The 17101-nt window shown below is 46.8% G+C and overlaps 1 protein-coding gene across 3 annotated transcripts in view; it reads left to right on the top strand.

Moving 5' to 3' along the window:
- TMEM94 (transmembrane protein 94) overlaps positions 1–17101 on the top strand; it is a 734938-nt gene that overhangs the window by 87024 nt on the left and 630813 nt on the right. For all 3 annotated transcript variants that reach the window (XM_086930762.1, XM_086930761.1, XM_086930760.1), the window contains exon 3: positions 9188–9307. In XM_086930762.1, coding sequence (XP_086786888.1) covers positions 9188–9307 — 120 coding nt within the window. The remainder of the gene's footprint in view (positions 1–9187; positions 9308–17101) is intronic.

Raw genomic sequence — 17101 nt, 5'->3', positions numbered from 1 at the left:
TGTGAGGTGAAATTGATTGATCAATGCCGGTAATGACTTCATGTAGATGTCGGAAAGCATGGGCGAGATGGTAGAGCCTTGAGGGTCCGTGGGTTTTGTGAAGTACAGTTTGGAGGCGAAAGGTGGGGGTATGGATGACATTAGTTCTGTTGCAAAAGTAGGATGTGATCCAGTCTAGAGCAGTCTCCTCTATGCCGGCTTTGTAGAGTCTTTGTATCAGAGTGTCATGGTCAACTGTGTCAAAGGCAGCCGAGATGTCCAAGAGAAGAAGCACAGCAACCCAGTTGTGGTCAACTGTGTTCTTCAGGCCATCACAGATGGCAAGGAGGGTAGATTCTGTTCCTCTTCCTGGACAGAATCCTGTTTAGAAGTCTGAAAGTATGGCATTATCTTCAATGAATTGTGACATTTAGGCGAATGCTGCTCTTTTTTTACCCGTTTGCCCAGGAAAGGTCCACTTCTAATTGGTCTGTAGTTGTCAGGGTTTAGCAGGCCCCACTTTGTTTTGTTCAGTAGTGGGCGTATGTATGACTTTAAAAGTTCTTCTGGAAATATCCGGTAGTTAAGGAGTTGTTGATGATTTTTAGGTCTCGTAGAGAGACCTAATGCCGTCCATCCACTTTTTACGATCCGGATTTTCAAAAGTTCACGTGAAATCACGTGACCACAAGCTCCTTTGTGCACGAGCTTGCATTTCCCCACAGGCTTCCCCCTACCAGCAGCATTTGCCACATCAAAGGGTTCCGCTGCCCCGCCCCCCGCCGTCACTTATTCACGGCCGCAGGCCGTGACTTCAAAGGGTTCCGCTGCCCCGCCCCCTGCTTCACGGCCATCTGTTCCCCAGCACCTCCCCTCTCTCTCCCCTAATTATTCACTGCTGGCCAGCAGGCACAACTAGTTTTCCACGGCTTTCGTTTTCCGCTTGTTTAATTTCATTTCGCGGCCGCGAATGCTTGTTATTTCTTTGTTGCCCGGCCAATGCTTGTTTTATATGGCGTGTGATTGTCTCCCAGCCATGTACATACCGGGCGAGCACTTTTATTCCTCTGCATCAGACAGAATGGCTTTTCCCCGGCATGGGAATACGAGGCTTCAGAAAATCATGCATCTTTCAGCTTTAATTTCATCTCCAAATACTTTGCACGTGAAAACGTTTTAAGTCGCACTGCACAGGAACATGATCATTCTCTGGTTTTATTGTTTATTCAGTAATCCTGCTCCATATGCGCGTGTCTACAAGTGACTAACAGTGGTAATAATAAATCATTGATAAACACTGTATAATTGCGAGTGAAATAACAATCTCATATGGCGGGGGATCCACCGTGAGCAGATTAACTAGTTTGGAGGGTTCCTGGGCTGACTATTTTAAATTATTATTTCTGCCTCTTGCTAGACTTTCTTTTCGCGGCCGCGCGGCCAATGCTCGTCTATGTCCTGTCTCCTTTCTCTTCCTTCCTACGCAATCCTGGTCTTCTCATGTTCCTTTTCTTTATACATCCTCCTCTTTTCTTTTACTTACTGCTCTTGCCTTCTGTTATACTTCCATTATCCATTTCCTGTCTGCTCCCAGTCTTCTTTGCTGCTGCTTCCCGGGCAGCTCCCAGCAGGCTCCCATCCCGGCAGGGTCTGAACACGCTCCTCTGACAAGGAATGCACATTTCATAGCAATCACAGTGCTGCGCGATCTGAATTTGCAGCCTCACCTTTCGGCAGAAAATATCAGCCCTCAGCCTGCAGGATTGTGAGCATATTGCCCCCGGGCACCGCCGTGACTCATTGTCTGTTCGCTCATAGGCCTTAGAGCAGCACTTGTGTGGCTGCGGAGCTTGCTTGGGTACCTAGTTACGCTGCTGTGCAGACTTGAGTAGAGCTGCTTGGATGGACCTTCTTGCTGTCTGTTTTGTTTTATTCTGCGGGAGAACTCTCAAACTCTTGTGAAAGGGGTGGAGCCTGCTCCGGGCTCCCCTAACCTCACTCGGTGTAAGTCGGGTTGGGATGTATAGCTTAGACAGACATCTAAACGTTCTGCAATGAACACATAAATGCCTCAACCGTCTGGGCTACTTTGTCAGTAACTACTAAAATAAATCTATGAAGGTTGTCCCACGGGGTCACATGAGGCAGTCCTGGCGCAGAAGGCATTGCGTATGTCAGTTACTCTTTCCATGAACTGAGGCCCCTGTATCTGTGACGCTGCTCGCAGACTTTGGTCCGAGGGTAATATTGCCGTGCCGCTGCTGTCCAGCTCTCTAGCACTCAAAGCAGCTATGGCAGGCCCAGACACCAGGTACAGGTTCTTGGGAAATGCCCTGGTTTTAATAGATTGCTCCTTGTTGGGATCAGACTGCAGAGGTGCGGGGAGGCGTCATTCAAGGAGGCAGAGTTGGGTAAGATTCCCCTTCTACTTGCTGGACTGGGGAAGGATAGTAAATGCATTTCCTACATCAGTGTATACGTCTCTGTTATTTAGGTAAAAGAGTATACATTTTAAGAATGACAGTTGACACATACATTATTGTCCATACTTGTCCATTTTTTAAAAACCCACGTGCTTCAAGCATACCTGTTCCCCAATCCAAAGATACATATTAGGTACAGTGTAGAAGGATGCAACATTGCAACCCTGCAGCTGAAGAGGAAACGTGATTCAGTTTTTACATATGCATCTCATCACCCAGCATGCAACCCACTGAGCTACCTGTGACGTGAGGGTACACGCAGACCTCAGCAGCAGGCAGATGAACTCAATGGGGCACTCTGAGAGCTAGACGAATAATCTCCAAGCAGATGCCTGCAGCAGCAGCTGAACCTGCTAAGCTAACACATGGACTGGAATGAGTGGATGTGTGGCATGTTGGGTACAGACCATCCGACCAGAGCCTTGAGAGTTCTTATCTGATTAACCCCAGAACCCCCACAGGCTGATCTCTCTTTAAGCCCGTATAGCAAGTTATTTATATGTGACGGAATTTGTGATTGCTAATTTAAACTGAACTGTCATTATGAAATCAATACAAACATGACGAGCTAGCCCGTTAAGAATTCGAAGCTGTTAGTTATACAGATCTCTTCAGCAGGTACATTAGTCTGGAGATATTCCACCTTCAAATAGGAATGTTATTCAATTAAAATGGAACCAGTCAAAAGCATTGTCTGCGTGTCTCACCCTTCAAACATCGAGGCGTTTACAGCGATAGTTGTGTGTGCATTGTGACAGCTCAGAGGGCATCGCGGGGCACTAGTTTTTCCAACTGTGTGACTGTGGCATAACTGTGCTACACGCCTTAATTAGCATTTGGGTGACCCTGAAAGGCTCCTAAATAAATTGATCGCAAGCCTCTTGTACTTAAATCAACCTCCTTTGGGTCATCAGTACGATGTCAGATAAGAGCTGGACTGCGCGAACATATATGGATTGAAGACTTTTTCGTTGAAAGGGAATAAACCTACAGATGTCTTTTTTTCATGTGCATTTTGACTTGTTTCTCCTTCTGGTTATTTGCTGGACGGCCCTTCCACCGGTGTCTAAGGGTGTCCGCCTGTTTGATACATACTGTTCTTACTTTGTCTTTGACCCCTCAGTTATGCCCTTTTCACACTTACCAGTTGTTAATTGATGTTGGGCTGGTGGTCTGCGGTCCTTTTCTCTGGCTGGGTTTACTCTGAGGATTGTGGGGTTGGGACGCCAAGCCGGAGTCCTGCTGTGCTTCCCATCTGGCTGGGGTGGGCGTAGCTTTATGCCATGGATTACCTGGTCAGATGTCTGTGCTGCTTTCTCTCCGGCTGGTGTATACTTTGCTTTTTCTGTGGTCCGCTTTGCGCAAGACTGCATTACCAGAGGTTGCTGGCGGGGGTCGCCATTGCTTGTGCTTCTCGCTTTTCCTCGCCTGTCTGGCGGGTGCCTGTTGGGCTCTGCTGTGGCTACTTTTGGCATTTGTTTGTGGGGGTCGATGTGGAGGGCTGAAATCCCCGGTTTGTCCTGCAAGGCTGCCTGTTGCTTTGCTGAGCGCTTGTGGTTAATTTTTAGGTCTCGCCTACGCAACCACAAGCACACACACACAACCACACACACAACCACAAACACAACACAACACACACACACAACCACAAACACACACAACCATACACACACACAACCATACACACACACAACCATACACACACAACCATACACACACAACCAACCACACACAACCACACACACAACCACACACACAACCACAACAACGAACACACATACAACCACACACACAACCACACCATCAGTGCACACTTTCACCGGGCACAAACACCACCAGCCGTCGGTGCACGCTTCCACCAGGCACACACCACCAGACGTCAGTGCACGCTTTCTCCAGGCACACACACACCACCAGATGTCAGTGCACGCTTTCACCAGGCACACACACCCCACCAGCCGTCAGTGCACGCTTTCACCAGGCACAAACACACACCACGAGCCGTCAGTGCACGCTTTCACCAGGCACACACCACCAGCCGTCAGTGCACACTTTCACCAGGCACACACACCACCAGCCGTCAGTGCACACTTTCACCAGGCACACACACCACCAGTCGGCAGTGCACACTTCCACCAGGCACACACACCACCAGGCATCCGTGCACAATTTCTACAGGCACATAAACCACCAGCCATCAGTGCAGCATGCCACCATTGCTACAAAAATAAATACAATTTTATTTGGCCTACAATTTATAGACTTTTGTTGCAATTGGTGTTGCAATATTTAGCAATGCCAATAGCTCAAACTTAATTAATGCGGGACCTATTGCATTGCAAATGCTTGTTCTTATTGGAGTGGCACCAGAGGTTGTTAGAAGAAATTTTCTTGAAGGTTTGCGGTGGACATGAGTCGGAAGGGCTGCTGGCAGGCCTGCTTGCTTTGACCCGATCCATAAATTCATTGTGTGAAATGTGTTGGAAGGAACAGAGAGGCTGAGTTAGAGTATTCTTGGATTGTTGTTTTGTAAAAGGATCAGTGCTGGTGCTTTGTCTTGATTTCAAGTCTGAGTCCAATGTGTCTGCTTTGTCCATGTAATGATTTGCCAGTTGGTGAAATCTTGAGTAACGGAATGAGCTCCATCTAGGCAATTTGGTTTACGAAATTAATTGAGAATTTTATAGAATTCTTTATTTGCACATTTAGCATTTTGAATTCTGCCTGAATAGTATCTTTTCTTCACTTTTTTGATAGCTGATTTGTATAATCTGTTAATTTTCTGTAGGCAAAGTTTGTTTTGATTGGCATTTGTTTTGAGCAAGGCATGTTGCAGCTTTCTAACTTGTTGTTTATCTCTGTATTTCTCCAAGGTGCTTGTTTCATGTTTTGTTCTGTTGTGTGGTTTATAGTGGTATCAGGATGTCAATAGCTTCTTGTAGTTTCTCATATAGTTTTTTAACAGAATTTATTGTTTCTAGATATGTACTGGATGTTGTTAGTTGTGCTTCTAAGTGTTTCAAATTGAGTTTGTTCCATGGTCGATAGGAGGATGCACGTAAGGTGGTTTTAGGTGCATTGCTTAGTGTTGTTTTATGTTGGAAAGCAAGCAAATGGTGGTCTGACCATGTAACTGGAGTTCTTGTTTGAAAGGTAACTAGTTCTGTGTTAGCAAAAATTACATCAAGCATCAGCGATGTGTGTGGGTTTGTGGACGATCTGATGCAGGTTCATTGCAACTAGGCCATCGAGGATTGTTTTTGAATGGCGCATATTGGGTTTGTCAAACCAAATGTTAAGGCCACCCAGAACGCATAGGTTGCAGTGTAGTATTATCAGGTTTGAAACCGTGTCTAGAAGTGTGTCTGGGAATATGTCATTGCTAGGTGGAGGTCTGTAAATGAGCAGGAAGTTACAGGATGAAAAGGGCCTCACAATCTCATATGTAGACGTCATCAACTTTAGTGATATGTAATGTGTGCCTGAACACAGCAGCTAGGCCACCTCCGTTTTTGCCTATACTATTTTTGGTGATAGTTTGATAGCCTAAGGGAATGGCTTCATGCAGGACTGGAGCCATATCATCTCTCTACCATGATTCAGTTATGAATAGTATGTCTGGTTTTGCATCCGTGAGAAGGTCGTAGATGTGATGTTTGTTTTTAGAGAACGATTGAGCATTTATTCGTAGACCGTTTTGAGAATGTTCTTTGGCGATAGTGTAACTTTGTTTTGTAGAGGATGAGCTGTATTTTATGGGCTTGTAGCTAGTGTATCCTTAGTGTTGGTATTAGGTATATGAGGATAACAATCGTGTAGCTTTTCTGTATTGTGTTCCTCGTCCAGCTAGCTAAGAAGGCATTTTGATGGGTCTCTGTCTGTAGGTGGTGGAGACCATGTTTGAGAGTGAGTTGGTGTGCTGTGTTGTTTTTCTTGGTGCAACCTTGTTGTGTAGTAAACATGAAGAAGCACAGTTCTGAGGTGTGGCACGTTGCTTATTTTGTTTGAGTGTGTTTAAGGTGGAAGGCATATGAGTAAGGGGTTGTGGTGCAGCATGTGGGTCATGTAGTAAGGTTCTAAATTATCCAATGGATGAGAGGCAGTTAAGAGTGTTGCTGTATATGTGTTAGGTGTGGTGAACGAGAGAAAGCTTGGGATTGGAGTTTGTTCATTTGTGTAGTTTGAAAGGTGGGTGAATGTTTGTAGTTTGTGATGGTAAGTATTATGAGGTGTTGCGCTTGAGAGATTTTGTTGTGCTGGTGTGCGTGGTATGTTTTGTTTTTGAGGCATAGTGAAACGAGGTGCTGATGTATTTGTTTTATGAGATGTATTTGTATAGTATTGTTTGTGTGTGGAAGTTGTAAGGTAAAGGGGGTGTTGATGTTTGATGTTTGTTGGTTTTTGTATAGCGCACATGCACTCCATGGAGCATCTTGGCGCTGCTGTGTTTGTGAGTAGATTGTATGTTGTGTGTAAGAGGGGATGAAGTAGAATTAAGAGCGTTTGCCTTAGACTTGTTTGCTGCAAGAAGTAATATGTCTGGTGGAGTGGGAGTGTTGCGTGGTTGTGTTGCGTGGTTGTGTTCTTGTGGTAGAAAGAAGAGGAGGGTATTGGTTGGAGAAATGATGGAAGGCTGAGTATACATTGGTTAATGACAAAAAGAGGTCCGTTAGGAATAATTAGAGCAGGGAGTGTGTGTCTGGATGGGATGTAGTTGAGTATGGTGTAGATTTGGGTTGTGTTAGTGATGAGTTAATTGGTTAGCGGTATAGGATAGAGTTGTGTATTGTTTGTAAGTGCTGGTGCAAATGTGCGGCAGCTGGGATAGAAGGTTGTATAGGTGTGTGGGGTTTTGTAGTGGGTGCTGAGACATTGAATTTGTATAGCGTTAGTTTATAGTAAAGGAGTAGTGTACATGTGCTGTGAGTGTGTTACTCTGGTTGTGGATGTGGGTGGTGTAGGGTGGGTGCTGGTGTATATAAATTTGGACAGCATTTCTGGCCCTAGTCCCGACCAGTCTTGAACAGGCTCACAGGCAATTTCCCTTGTCCTCTCTGCCTGGGCTGAGACACTTTGAAACTTGGCCTTAAATAGCCCTAATAATCAGATGGGCCAGTGGGAACCCTATCCCTAACTAATCACAACACTAGCCCTTATCCCTAGAACCAATAGGAGACCAAGCCCTTATAGCCAATCAAAGCCCTGGTCCCAGCACAAATCGGGCACGAAACCCTAAGCCCTACATCCAATAGAAAGCATAGCCCCAGGAAACAATCCAAAACCCTAAATCTATCCACCAATCAGATCACTAGCCCTAAGCCCTACATCAATAGAATCACTGATCCAGGAACGAATCAGTACCCTCAAATACCCAACCAATGAGAACACTAACCCTAATCCAATGCAACCACCAATCATTGTACACAAGTAGCATCTAATAGCAGCCCATAATGTCCCTGCGACCACAGGCAATATTTGCTGGCCAAGGAGTTTAATTCAGAATCTCCTTGGAGACAGACCGGCTCAATCCACACTTTAAAGTTCTGCAGGTAAGGGCTAAAGCACTTGCCATCTAACAACACTGTTTGATAGTAGGCAACTTTACTTACTGACCTAGCCAAAAAGCGTGTGTACAATCCCTAAAAAAACAGCCTAAACAGCTAGCAGCAGATTGCTGCTGTCTGAGAGCACCCTCTGTTCACTCTCTGATGTATACTATCTCTGTTGCTGGGGGGGGGGGCTAGAGGGGGGGGACTGGATTCACTCACTTGCTAACACAAAATGGGAGCTGGGGGTGGATTGCTTAATACACAAGTCTGAGTACAGAGCAAGGGAAAAATTAAGAGGGAAAAATAGGTAGTCACGGGCAATGTAAAAAAAACACAACAGATTTGCACTGCAAATCCCTCAATTCAACAGGTAAAATGAAACCGTCACAGGCAAGTAAAAAACACAAATTTCTAAATGAAACCGGTGAAAAATTAAGGCATCGCAGGCAGGTAAAATTTTTAAACTCTAACAACCACAAGCAAAACAGGTGAAAATGATGCAGTCACGGGTAGGGAAAATCACTTTTTAAATTTAGGAAAGAGACCGAACTAATATGACTTCTTACCACCTTCTGGTCCTTGGTTCACTGCAATCTTGGGCGCAGGAAACTGCAGCTCACAGAGATACAAGAGCATTTATTGGATCTGCTTTGCCCTGAGCTTAGTGTTAGCTTCTATAAATGTTTTCCTCTGCTGCTGTACCGCTTGCTTCTGTGTAGTCCAGAAAAATCATGACTTTAGCACAGTCTCTAAAAAGACTATCTATTGCATGTGAGCCACTGCCAGTATAGCACCACAATTTAAATAGTTATGTAGTCTTCAAACTATGTGGTATGGGGAGTTTCTTTGAGTCCTTTATGCACTATACTGTCTCAATGCAGGATGAGAGCTGTTGTTCCACGACCCAGGATTTAAACCATTTAAAAATTAATTGTTCTGGACATCTGGAAAGCCCATGAAGTGGAACTTATTGCACCCGGGTCTGCCTTCAGCATCTTTGTCGCGCCTTTCTAGTTGCCCCCTTTTCTTCTGAAGCATTGTAATGTCCAGTTTGAGGGAGTGCAGGTCAGCCTTGTTGAAAGAAAGGAGTAGGATAGATCCTCACGTTGTGCAGCCACTACCTACCATGCTTAAGACAGCCTCAGCGTGTTTTACAGCGTGTTTTCCTTTCCACAGGATGAGCTGAACCAGCACCTGGGCCTCACCTCACGACAGGCACTGTCCATCCTGCATAATCAGCTGAGGGTGCTGCTGGACATGCATCAAAGAGATAGGAGGAAGGCGGCGACCTGGAAGGTTTGTTCACCAAAAACATGCAAAATATAGCCAGACCTTTTTTGCCCCTTATCGCTCTCGTGGCCGTTGCTTTTTTTAAGGCTTAGTCACCAGAGGTCGCTGAGACTATTGTAAGACGGAGTAAAGCGCAGTAGGTTCAGCTGTGGTCTGTTACCTTCAGTAGACTACAACTACCTGTTTCTGATTAAGCCCTGTGGCAACCCAGAGTGCGGGGGAGGAGCCATATTGTGTGAAACATTTTGTTGGCATATACTCCATGGCTGTTGTGATATGAAGCTAGCACCACTTATGAATATGGACTATCACACATGTCTTCTTAACCATATGTAACAGTGTACTGATTAACTCCCATCTCCTTTTTACAAAAACATGTTTGGGACATATACAAATAAGATAATGTATCTGCGCATAAAGATGTTCTTGCTCTACCATTTTTCACTCTATAGCAGTGGTCTTCAAACCTTTTAATGCCGTGCCACCCTGTGGAAAAAAAAAAAATACATAAATCGGGCCCGTCAGCATTTTTGCCGATTTTTCCCGATTATCCAATTAAAACGGCAATGTTTAAATATGTCTAACATATTTAAATATTGCAGTTAAATTCTGTTACCTCTTTTAAAAATGCAGTCAAAAATGTGATTGTCAAACATGCTATTCTGGTCTGACAGGCCTTAAAGTGTAAAAGTATCCAAAGTGTGATTATCAGAAATTTGGGGGAGGAAGAGGGTTGAGGAATATTTATTATTAAATTATTATAAAATTTTATAAAGCGCGTAGTCACCCGTGAGTATCCCAGCGCTAAGATCCCTACAACTGCGGGTCAGAGGGGCAAAGGGGGCGGGGGAGTCAAATTAGGGAAAGAGGTGAGTTTTCAACCGCTTCCTGAATCGGAGATAGTCAGGTTCTGTTCTAAGGTCGCGGGGTAACGAGTTCCAAAGGCGGGCAGTATGGACAGAGAAGCGCCTTCCACCCGTGCGCGCCTTCTTGACTCTAGGGATGGTGATAAGATATTCCTGATCGGATCGTAAGGATCTTGGGGCTTTGATTGGTCTGATAAATTTTCTTAAAATAGGGGGGCCTATGTCTTGTAGAAGTCTGTGAGCCAGGCATAGGGCCTTGAACTTCACTCGCTCTCTCACTGGAAGCCAGTGGAGAAGCTTCAAGGCTGGTTTGGCCGAAGCTCTGGCAGGGGTATTGGTGAGGATCCGGGCAGCGGAATTCTGGATCCTTTGTAATTTGTTCAAGGTTGCCTCCGGGGCGCCTAGGTAGACGGTGTTACTGTAATCCAACCTTGATAAAATAAGGCCTTGGATTAACAGTTTTTGGGAGGTAGGCGGAAGTAGAGGCAGAATCTTCCTGATCGACTTGAGGAGTCCAAAGCACGTGCCGGCTACTTTTTTGGCTTGTGTCGTGAAAGACAGATCTTTTTCGAGCCAAATACCCAGGCTTTTGATCTCAGACTTCGGATCTGGAGGCGCACCCAGGCAGGGGGGCCAGATGTCCTGTGAAAGGGACAGCCCCTTCTGACCAAGGAGGAGAATGTCTGTCTTTGAACCGTTAAGTTTCAAAGATGATCTGTTAATCCATCCTTGTATTTGCGTCAGACTGTTGTATAAGTCCGCTGGTTCTTGACTTGGGTGAGATAGGGACACCACTAATTGAGTGTCATCAGCGTAGCTGACTATACTCACTCCAAACGGGTTGACAACCTCCTCCAATGGGGACATGTAGACATTGAATAATGTCGGGCTCAGGGAAGAACCCTGAGGCACGCCGCATTGGAGGGATGTTTCGGGGGAACGGGTGTCATTCTCCCAGATCTGAAAAGAGCGTTGGCCCAGGAAAGAAGTGAGCCAGGTCAGCGCGGTTCCCTCCACACCGATATTCCTGAGTCGGTGAATAAGGAGCTGGTGGTTAACGGTGTCGAAGGCCGCACTGAGGTCCAGGAGGATCACTGCCACTGATCCCCCCCCCCCCCCGCGTCCAGAAGTGCTCTGGCCTCCTCCACCGCTGCGAGAAGGGCGATGTCGGTGCCCTGCCCTAGGCGGAATCCAGTCTGCGAGCTTTTAAGCAGATTGTCGATTTCCAAATATTGTGAGTTTTTTATTCACAAGCTTTTCAGCAATCTTACTGGTTCCGGGAAGAAGGGAGATTGGCCTGTAGTTGGCCAAGTCCGATGGGTCCTGGGAGGGTTTTTTCAGTAGCGCCTTGACGACCGCAGCCTTCCAGCTGGGGGGGACGAGATGGTAGGTGCTACTTTCTTAAGGATACGTAGCGGAGCGGGGTCTTTGGGAGATCCGCTTTTGATGGTATCTAGCGTGCTTTCGACCTCTTCGACAGTCACTGATCCCCAGGAAGTTAGACAGGGAGGAGTGGGAGTAGTGTTGGATTCTTTTTCCTCGCTCAAGTTGGTGGATGGAATGGAGGCAAGGATTTTCTGGATCTTCTCCTCGAAGAAGATGGCCAGTTTACGGCATTTTTCCTCATCTGCTTTCGGGTCTGGTGGAGTTCTAAGTCCGGAGTCTGGGACCTTAAGGAGTTCTTTTAAAATAATAAAAGATTCCTTGCTGGAGCAGGAGAAGTTTTCTATTCTTTCTTGGAAGAATAAACTTTTAGTCTTGCGAAGAGCGGTCTTGTAATTTTGTAATGAGGTATGGTAGGCATCCTTCTTTACAGTTGACTTATCCTTCCTCCAGGAGCGCTCCGTTCTTTTACATTCTTTTCGTAAAAGATTGAGCTCCGGAGTGTACCAAGGGGCAGGGCTCACTCTTTTGGTATGCTTGAGGGTGGTAGTTTTGGGGAGGAGTTTGTCAAAAGAGGATGTAAGCCAAGAGTTGAACTGTTTATCGGCGTTGACTGGGTCGGTGGAAAAGGCGGGGATAGAGTTCATAAGAATGGTGGTCCATTCGCCTGGTACAAGTTTGTGCCAGCGCCGGTCAGTGACCCGGGTTTTGGGGTGTTAGGTGGGTGATACAGAGAAATACCAGGAGATGGGGATTAAGAAGTGGTCTGTCCAGGGGAGAGGAAGGGTTGGGGGGGGGCAGTGGTGATGTCCGTGATGTTGGTAAGGACAGGATCCAGAAGGTGTCCCTTGTCGTGGGTAGGTCCTGTATTGACTAGCCAAATGTTAAATGACATAAGGTCAAGAAGGAGATCAGACGCTGTTAAATCTGTAGGGTCTGATAGGTGGAGATTGAGGTCGCCCACGAGGAGGAAATTGGGGGAGGAGGTAGCTAACTGTGACACAGTGTCAACAAGAGCATTAAGGAATTTCCCTGGTGTTCCCGGAGGACGGTAGATCAACAGCCCGGAGAGGGAGTGTACCGGGGATGTTTGAAGAGCGAAGTGGCAGCTTTCACAGTCTTCGATGTTGGCATTACTGGTTCTACAGGCAAGGTGTCCTCTGTGAATTATTGCAAGGCCCCCTCCTCTACCCCGAGGTCTATGAAGAGTTTGAATGAGGTATCCTGGGGGTAGGGCGTTGACAATATCAGAATCGGACCAAACAGAGAGCCAGGTTTCTGTAAGAAACAGCACGTCCAAACCTTGGTCCTGTATCAGTAAGTTAGTTTCGTGAGCATGCTTAGGGAGGGACCGACAATTAAGAAGGCCCATCTGTAGTCTAGGATTGCCAGTGGCCATAGCGACTGGGTTACAACGTTCACAGCCGATATAGGGTTTACCTTCTACGTAGATGAAGCGACACTCCTGATTTTTTTCCGGGTGGAGAGCCCGGAGCATGTCACTTGTGTATACCAAAAAGCTGAAACAGGCAGAGTCCCTGGGCCTGGGTCTGGCTGGGCCCGGACGGGCCCAGACGGGCTTGCCTTAGGCGCGCCTTTGGCGCGCTGACGGCGCGCCCGCTGCGCCCATCCGCTGCGCGTGCGTGAAGTGCACATTTTTTTGTAGGCGCGGCCTCGAGCGAGTGGGCGTGGCCACAAGACCGGCTCACTCGCTGATGGCGGCGAAGAACTGGGCGATCCCGCTGCAGCGTTTAGCTCTGCTGCGCGGCGGTGGAAAGGTAGGAGTTATGCCCCAGTCGTAGTTCAGTCAAGGGAGGGAGGTGGGATTTTAAAACAATTCAGAAACACACAAATTGTACAAATAAATCGCAGCTTTCTTGTTAAAAATGCTCCCGGCTGTGCCTCAGGAGTAGGATCTGGAGTCCCTTCCTCTTTGACACCTACTCCCAACCAGTATATGAATGTCAAAAGTTGTTAGTGATGGCCAATTAGAGTGGCCTACTGCCGCTCATGGTTTTTTCACTTAAAACAAAGCACTGATATCAATATGATGCTTCTCATGGCCAGAACGTGGCGCGCCTGCCCACACCTCCCCCCAGTGTGAAGAGTCCTGAAGTTCCTGGGAGTGGTCGTGGATCCAAAATATATTTGTTGCACTCAAGGTCATCAGGCAACTTGGATAAGTCCCATGGGAAAAAAACGGCAAGGAGTCGACGAGGTCTTTCATTTCACCTCATCTGTCAGCCGCTGAGGCGAGGGAGCATCTGAATTCAAGGCATTGCACTGCGGTTGAGCCCACACAGGAGTTGTGCAGCGGCCAGGGCAGCTGACTTCGGAGCACAGGGTTCACGGTTCGATCCCCGGCTCTGGTGGCAGCTCAGCTCAACACCATGTGACTCTGGGCAATAGCTCACTTAATTTCCACGACGGCCCCCAGAGCCTTGAGAACCTTAAGGGTGAGTAGTTCGCACTTTACAAATACAGATTTACATTAATTTTTATTTATTTATTTACATGGGTCATCTTGTCTCTTCTCTGAGTTTTCGGGATTGTGAGTCACCCCCCTCTCAGCTTCAAGAACTTTATAAGGCCATGGGCCTTATATTTGAGCGGCCTGCTCTTGCTGGTGCACCTTTGGGCCCCGTGGGTTCAAGAAGGACCCCTGCTGGATCCATGCTGTTGGTTTGGGCACCAGTGGCCCCCTTGCTTTCACAGATGGATCGGGAACGGTGCCTGTCATGCCATCTTAACCTTCCCAAACGCCAGTCCCAATGCAGACACTCCTGGTGCCATTCCCATTCTGATCCCCGACTCCGACAAGGGGCCATATGGGCGTCACCGGACGCCGACTTCGGTGCCGACTAGAGCCATGTCTGCCTTTTCTTAAGGGCTAGGACTCGGGGAAGAGTGAGGGGGTCTTTGGACCCTGAAGAATACCAGCCCTTTGACCCTAATGTAGTAAGGCGTGAGGATTTGGCGACAGCCAATGGACTGAACACTTCTCCAGAAATTGGCATTCTTTCTCCCTCTACCGTGGCTAAGGCGGAGGGAGCATGTTTAGCAGTGGTGGTGAGGGGGATGGCCGAGTTCCTGGACCTTAGCCTTGCCTCTGTGGCAGTCATGACTAATGTCTTGATGGAGGTGCTTCTGCCAGGAGTGTCCCCCTCACAACCACGTCTCCCTTTTAATGAAGCTCTTACTGAATTCCTGCTTGAGACCTGGTCCAAGCCCAGCTCAGGGGCTCCTTTGAACAGCACAATTTACCCTCTCCATTGCCCCGCTAAAGGGGACCTCAACTTCTTCACGCAACAACCTCTACTTCCCATCGCTCTTTCCCTTCTGCATCCCAGGATAGGAATCCAAGAGGCTTGTCACCTTAGGGAAGAAGATGTTATCCAGTATTAGGGTATCATTCATAGATTCACATGCTTAGAATCATCCCCGCCGACGAGGTGGGAGTCTCGCGGTACAATAAAAACATACATAATATAGTCATAATAGCATTATACAATAGGCTACTGTGGACAGCCAAGTCACTTCCTTAGCCTATCTTAGTCCTTTTGCAAAAAGAACCAAACTTGGAACACAGCCAATCAGGCTGCAGCACCCTCTTAGAACCTTCCACAGAGAGGCATACCCTCAGATTTTCTACCGCACCTCGTGTGACAGGGAGTCTCCCTGAGCTCTGCTCAGTTTTTCCTTAATTTTAGCTATCTTTGTGAGAAATGATGTCTGATTCTTCAAAGAAAAGCTTGTTCTTGCCTTGTTCTTCATGTGGGAAGAAGAGATTACACTTTGAGGATCCACATAAAGAATGTATTTACTGCCTTTATCCTGCTCACAAGGTCAAGGATTGCAGGATCTGTAGAACCTTTCCTGCGAAGACCTTGAAGGACAGAGAAGGAAGACTTTTGGTCTGGCTAGAAAAGATGTAAGGATTCATCGGATGTGGTCTCTGGAGATGAAGGCAGCGTAAGTCCTCAGGCATCCACCCCTCAGGTCAAAAAGAGAGATAGATCTGGAGATCCCCCTGAGAGACAAAGTAAGAACCTGAAGAAATCTCACTCAGAGATTGGTCACTCTTCCTCTAAAAAAGAGAAGTACTCATTTTTTTCTGTGGTAAAAATGGGAGAAAAGGTGAAATTTTCTCTGAAAACTGCCTCAAAGCAGCAAAAATCCCTTTCTGAACCTCCGTCGACATCGAAAAGTGCTCCGTCGACGATGAAATCTCCTCAGAAGATTGAGTGATTCCTCAACGTCGACGAAGAAGTCCCATCATTGACTAAGACTCCGTCTACGGCACCGTCGATTATTATTTCCTCGCTGTTGACGATGCCAATCTCGTCGACGCCTAAGTTGTCCTCGACATCCATGCCGTGGACGATGCCACTGCCGTCGACGACGATACAGCTTCCGTTGACGGGTACACAGTCGATGTTAATACAGATCCCGTTGACGAGCCCACTGTCGTCGGCGATACTACTCTCGTCGACGAGCCCACCATCGACGACGGCAGCAACCTCGACGTCGACGATGGTTTTTCCGTCGACGACCTCAATGATTTCAACGTCGACGGTCTCTTCTATAATGGCAATTTCAACACATACTGACTCGCCGTCCATGTATATTTCATCGATGCTGAAGCGTAAAAGGCCTACATCTTTGCAAATTACGCCAGTGTTAACTTCTGAATTGTCATCTTCAAGACAATTCTATCAGAATGTTTCCCATATCTCACCTTTACCTCCTAGTCACTATCTGGAGGAGTCAGATGATGAAGTACCCTTTGGACCAGCACATGATCCTTCTTAGCTCCGAATTAAATATCAGGAGGACCAAGATGATGAGGAATATTATTAGCCCTGTGAATCCTTAAGAGGCCCTCGGGAATCTTTTCATCAAGAACCTATGGTTCAAATGCCTGCGGCTTTGATGCAAAATCGCACTTCAATGTTAAGAGATTATAATGCACGCTTCACACCATTACCGGTACCTGAACAACCCCCTGCCCCTGTCTCAGTGCCTCAGGTGGTTTTGCCTACTCATTTCCTTCTGGATGATGATGGTGACGCTGTGGCTGAAGAGGGAGAAATACCAAACTCACCCACAACTGTGGATGAATGGGAGGAGTATTTAATTCCAACACCACCCTCACCAGTCCCTCAAGCGGTTGACTCTCCTCCTGAGGATATAGGAGGTTTTCACGCTATCATGGAAAGGGCAGCAGCTAGATTTCATATTCCAGTATCGGTTCAGAAAAGAGTGTTTTCTTTATGATTTTAAAGACCAAAGTAGAAAATCTGTTCATTCAATCCAGATAATAGATCATATTTGGGAAGAAGGGACGAAGATAATTAAAACTCTATTCTCAATACCTACGATTCTCCCTAAAATCGATAAAAAATATAAAGCACCGGATGATGCTCCTGCTTGCCTCTCTGGGCATCCAAGACCAGACTCCATCATCTCACAGGCAGCCCAACGGAAATCTTGTAATCCATCTATTCCAGTAACAGCTCCACCAGATAAGGATGGGAGGCACCTAGACAAC

Source organism: Lissotriton vulgaris, chromosome 7, assembly GCF_964263255.1.
Source record: "Lissotriton vulgaris chromosome 7, aLisVul1.2, whole genome shotgun sequence".
NCBI lineage: Eukaryota > Metazoa > Chordata > Amphibia > Caudata > Salamandridae > Lissotriton > Lissotriton vulgaris.
The sequence above is the reverse complement of the archived record's forward strand: the minus strand, read 5'-3'. Positions and strand labels throughout refer to the sequence as shown.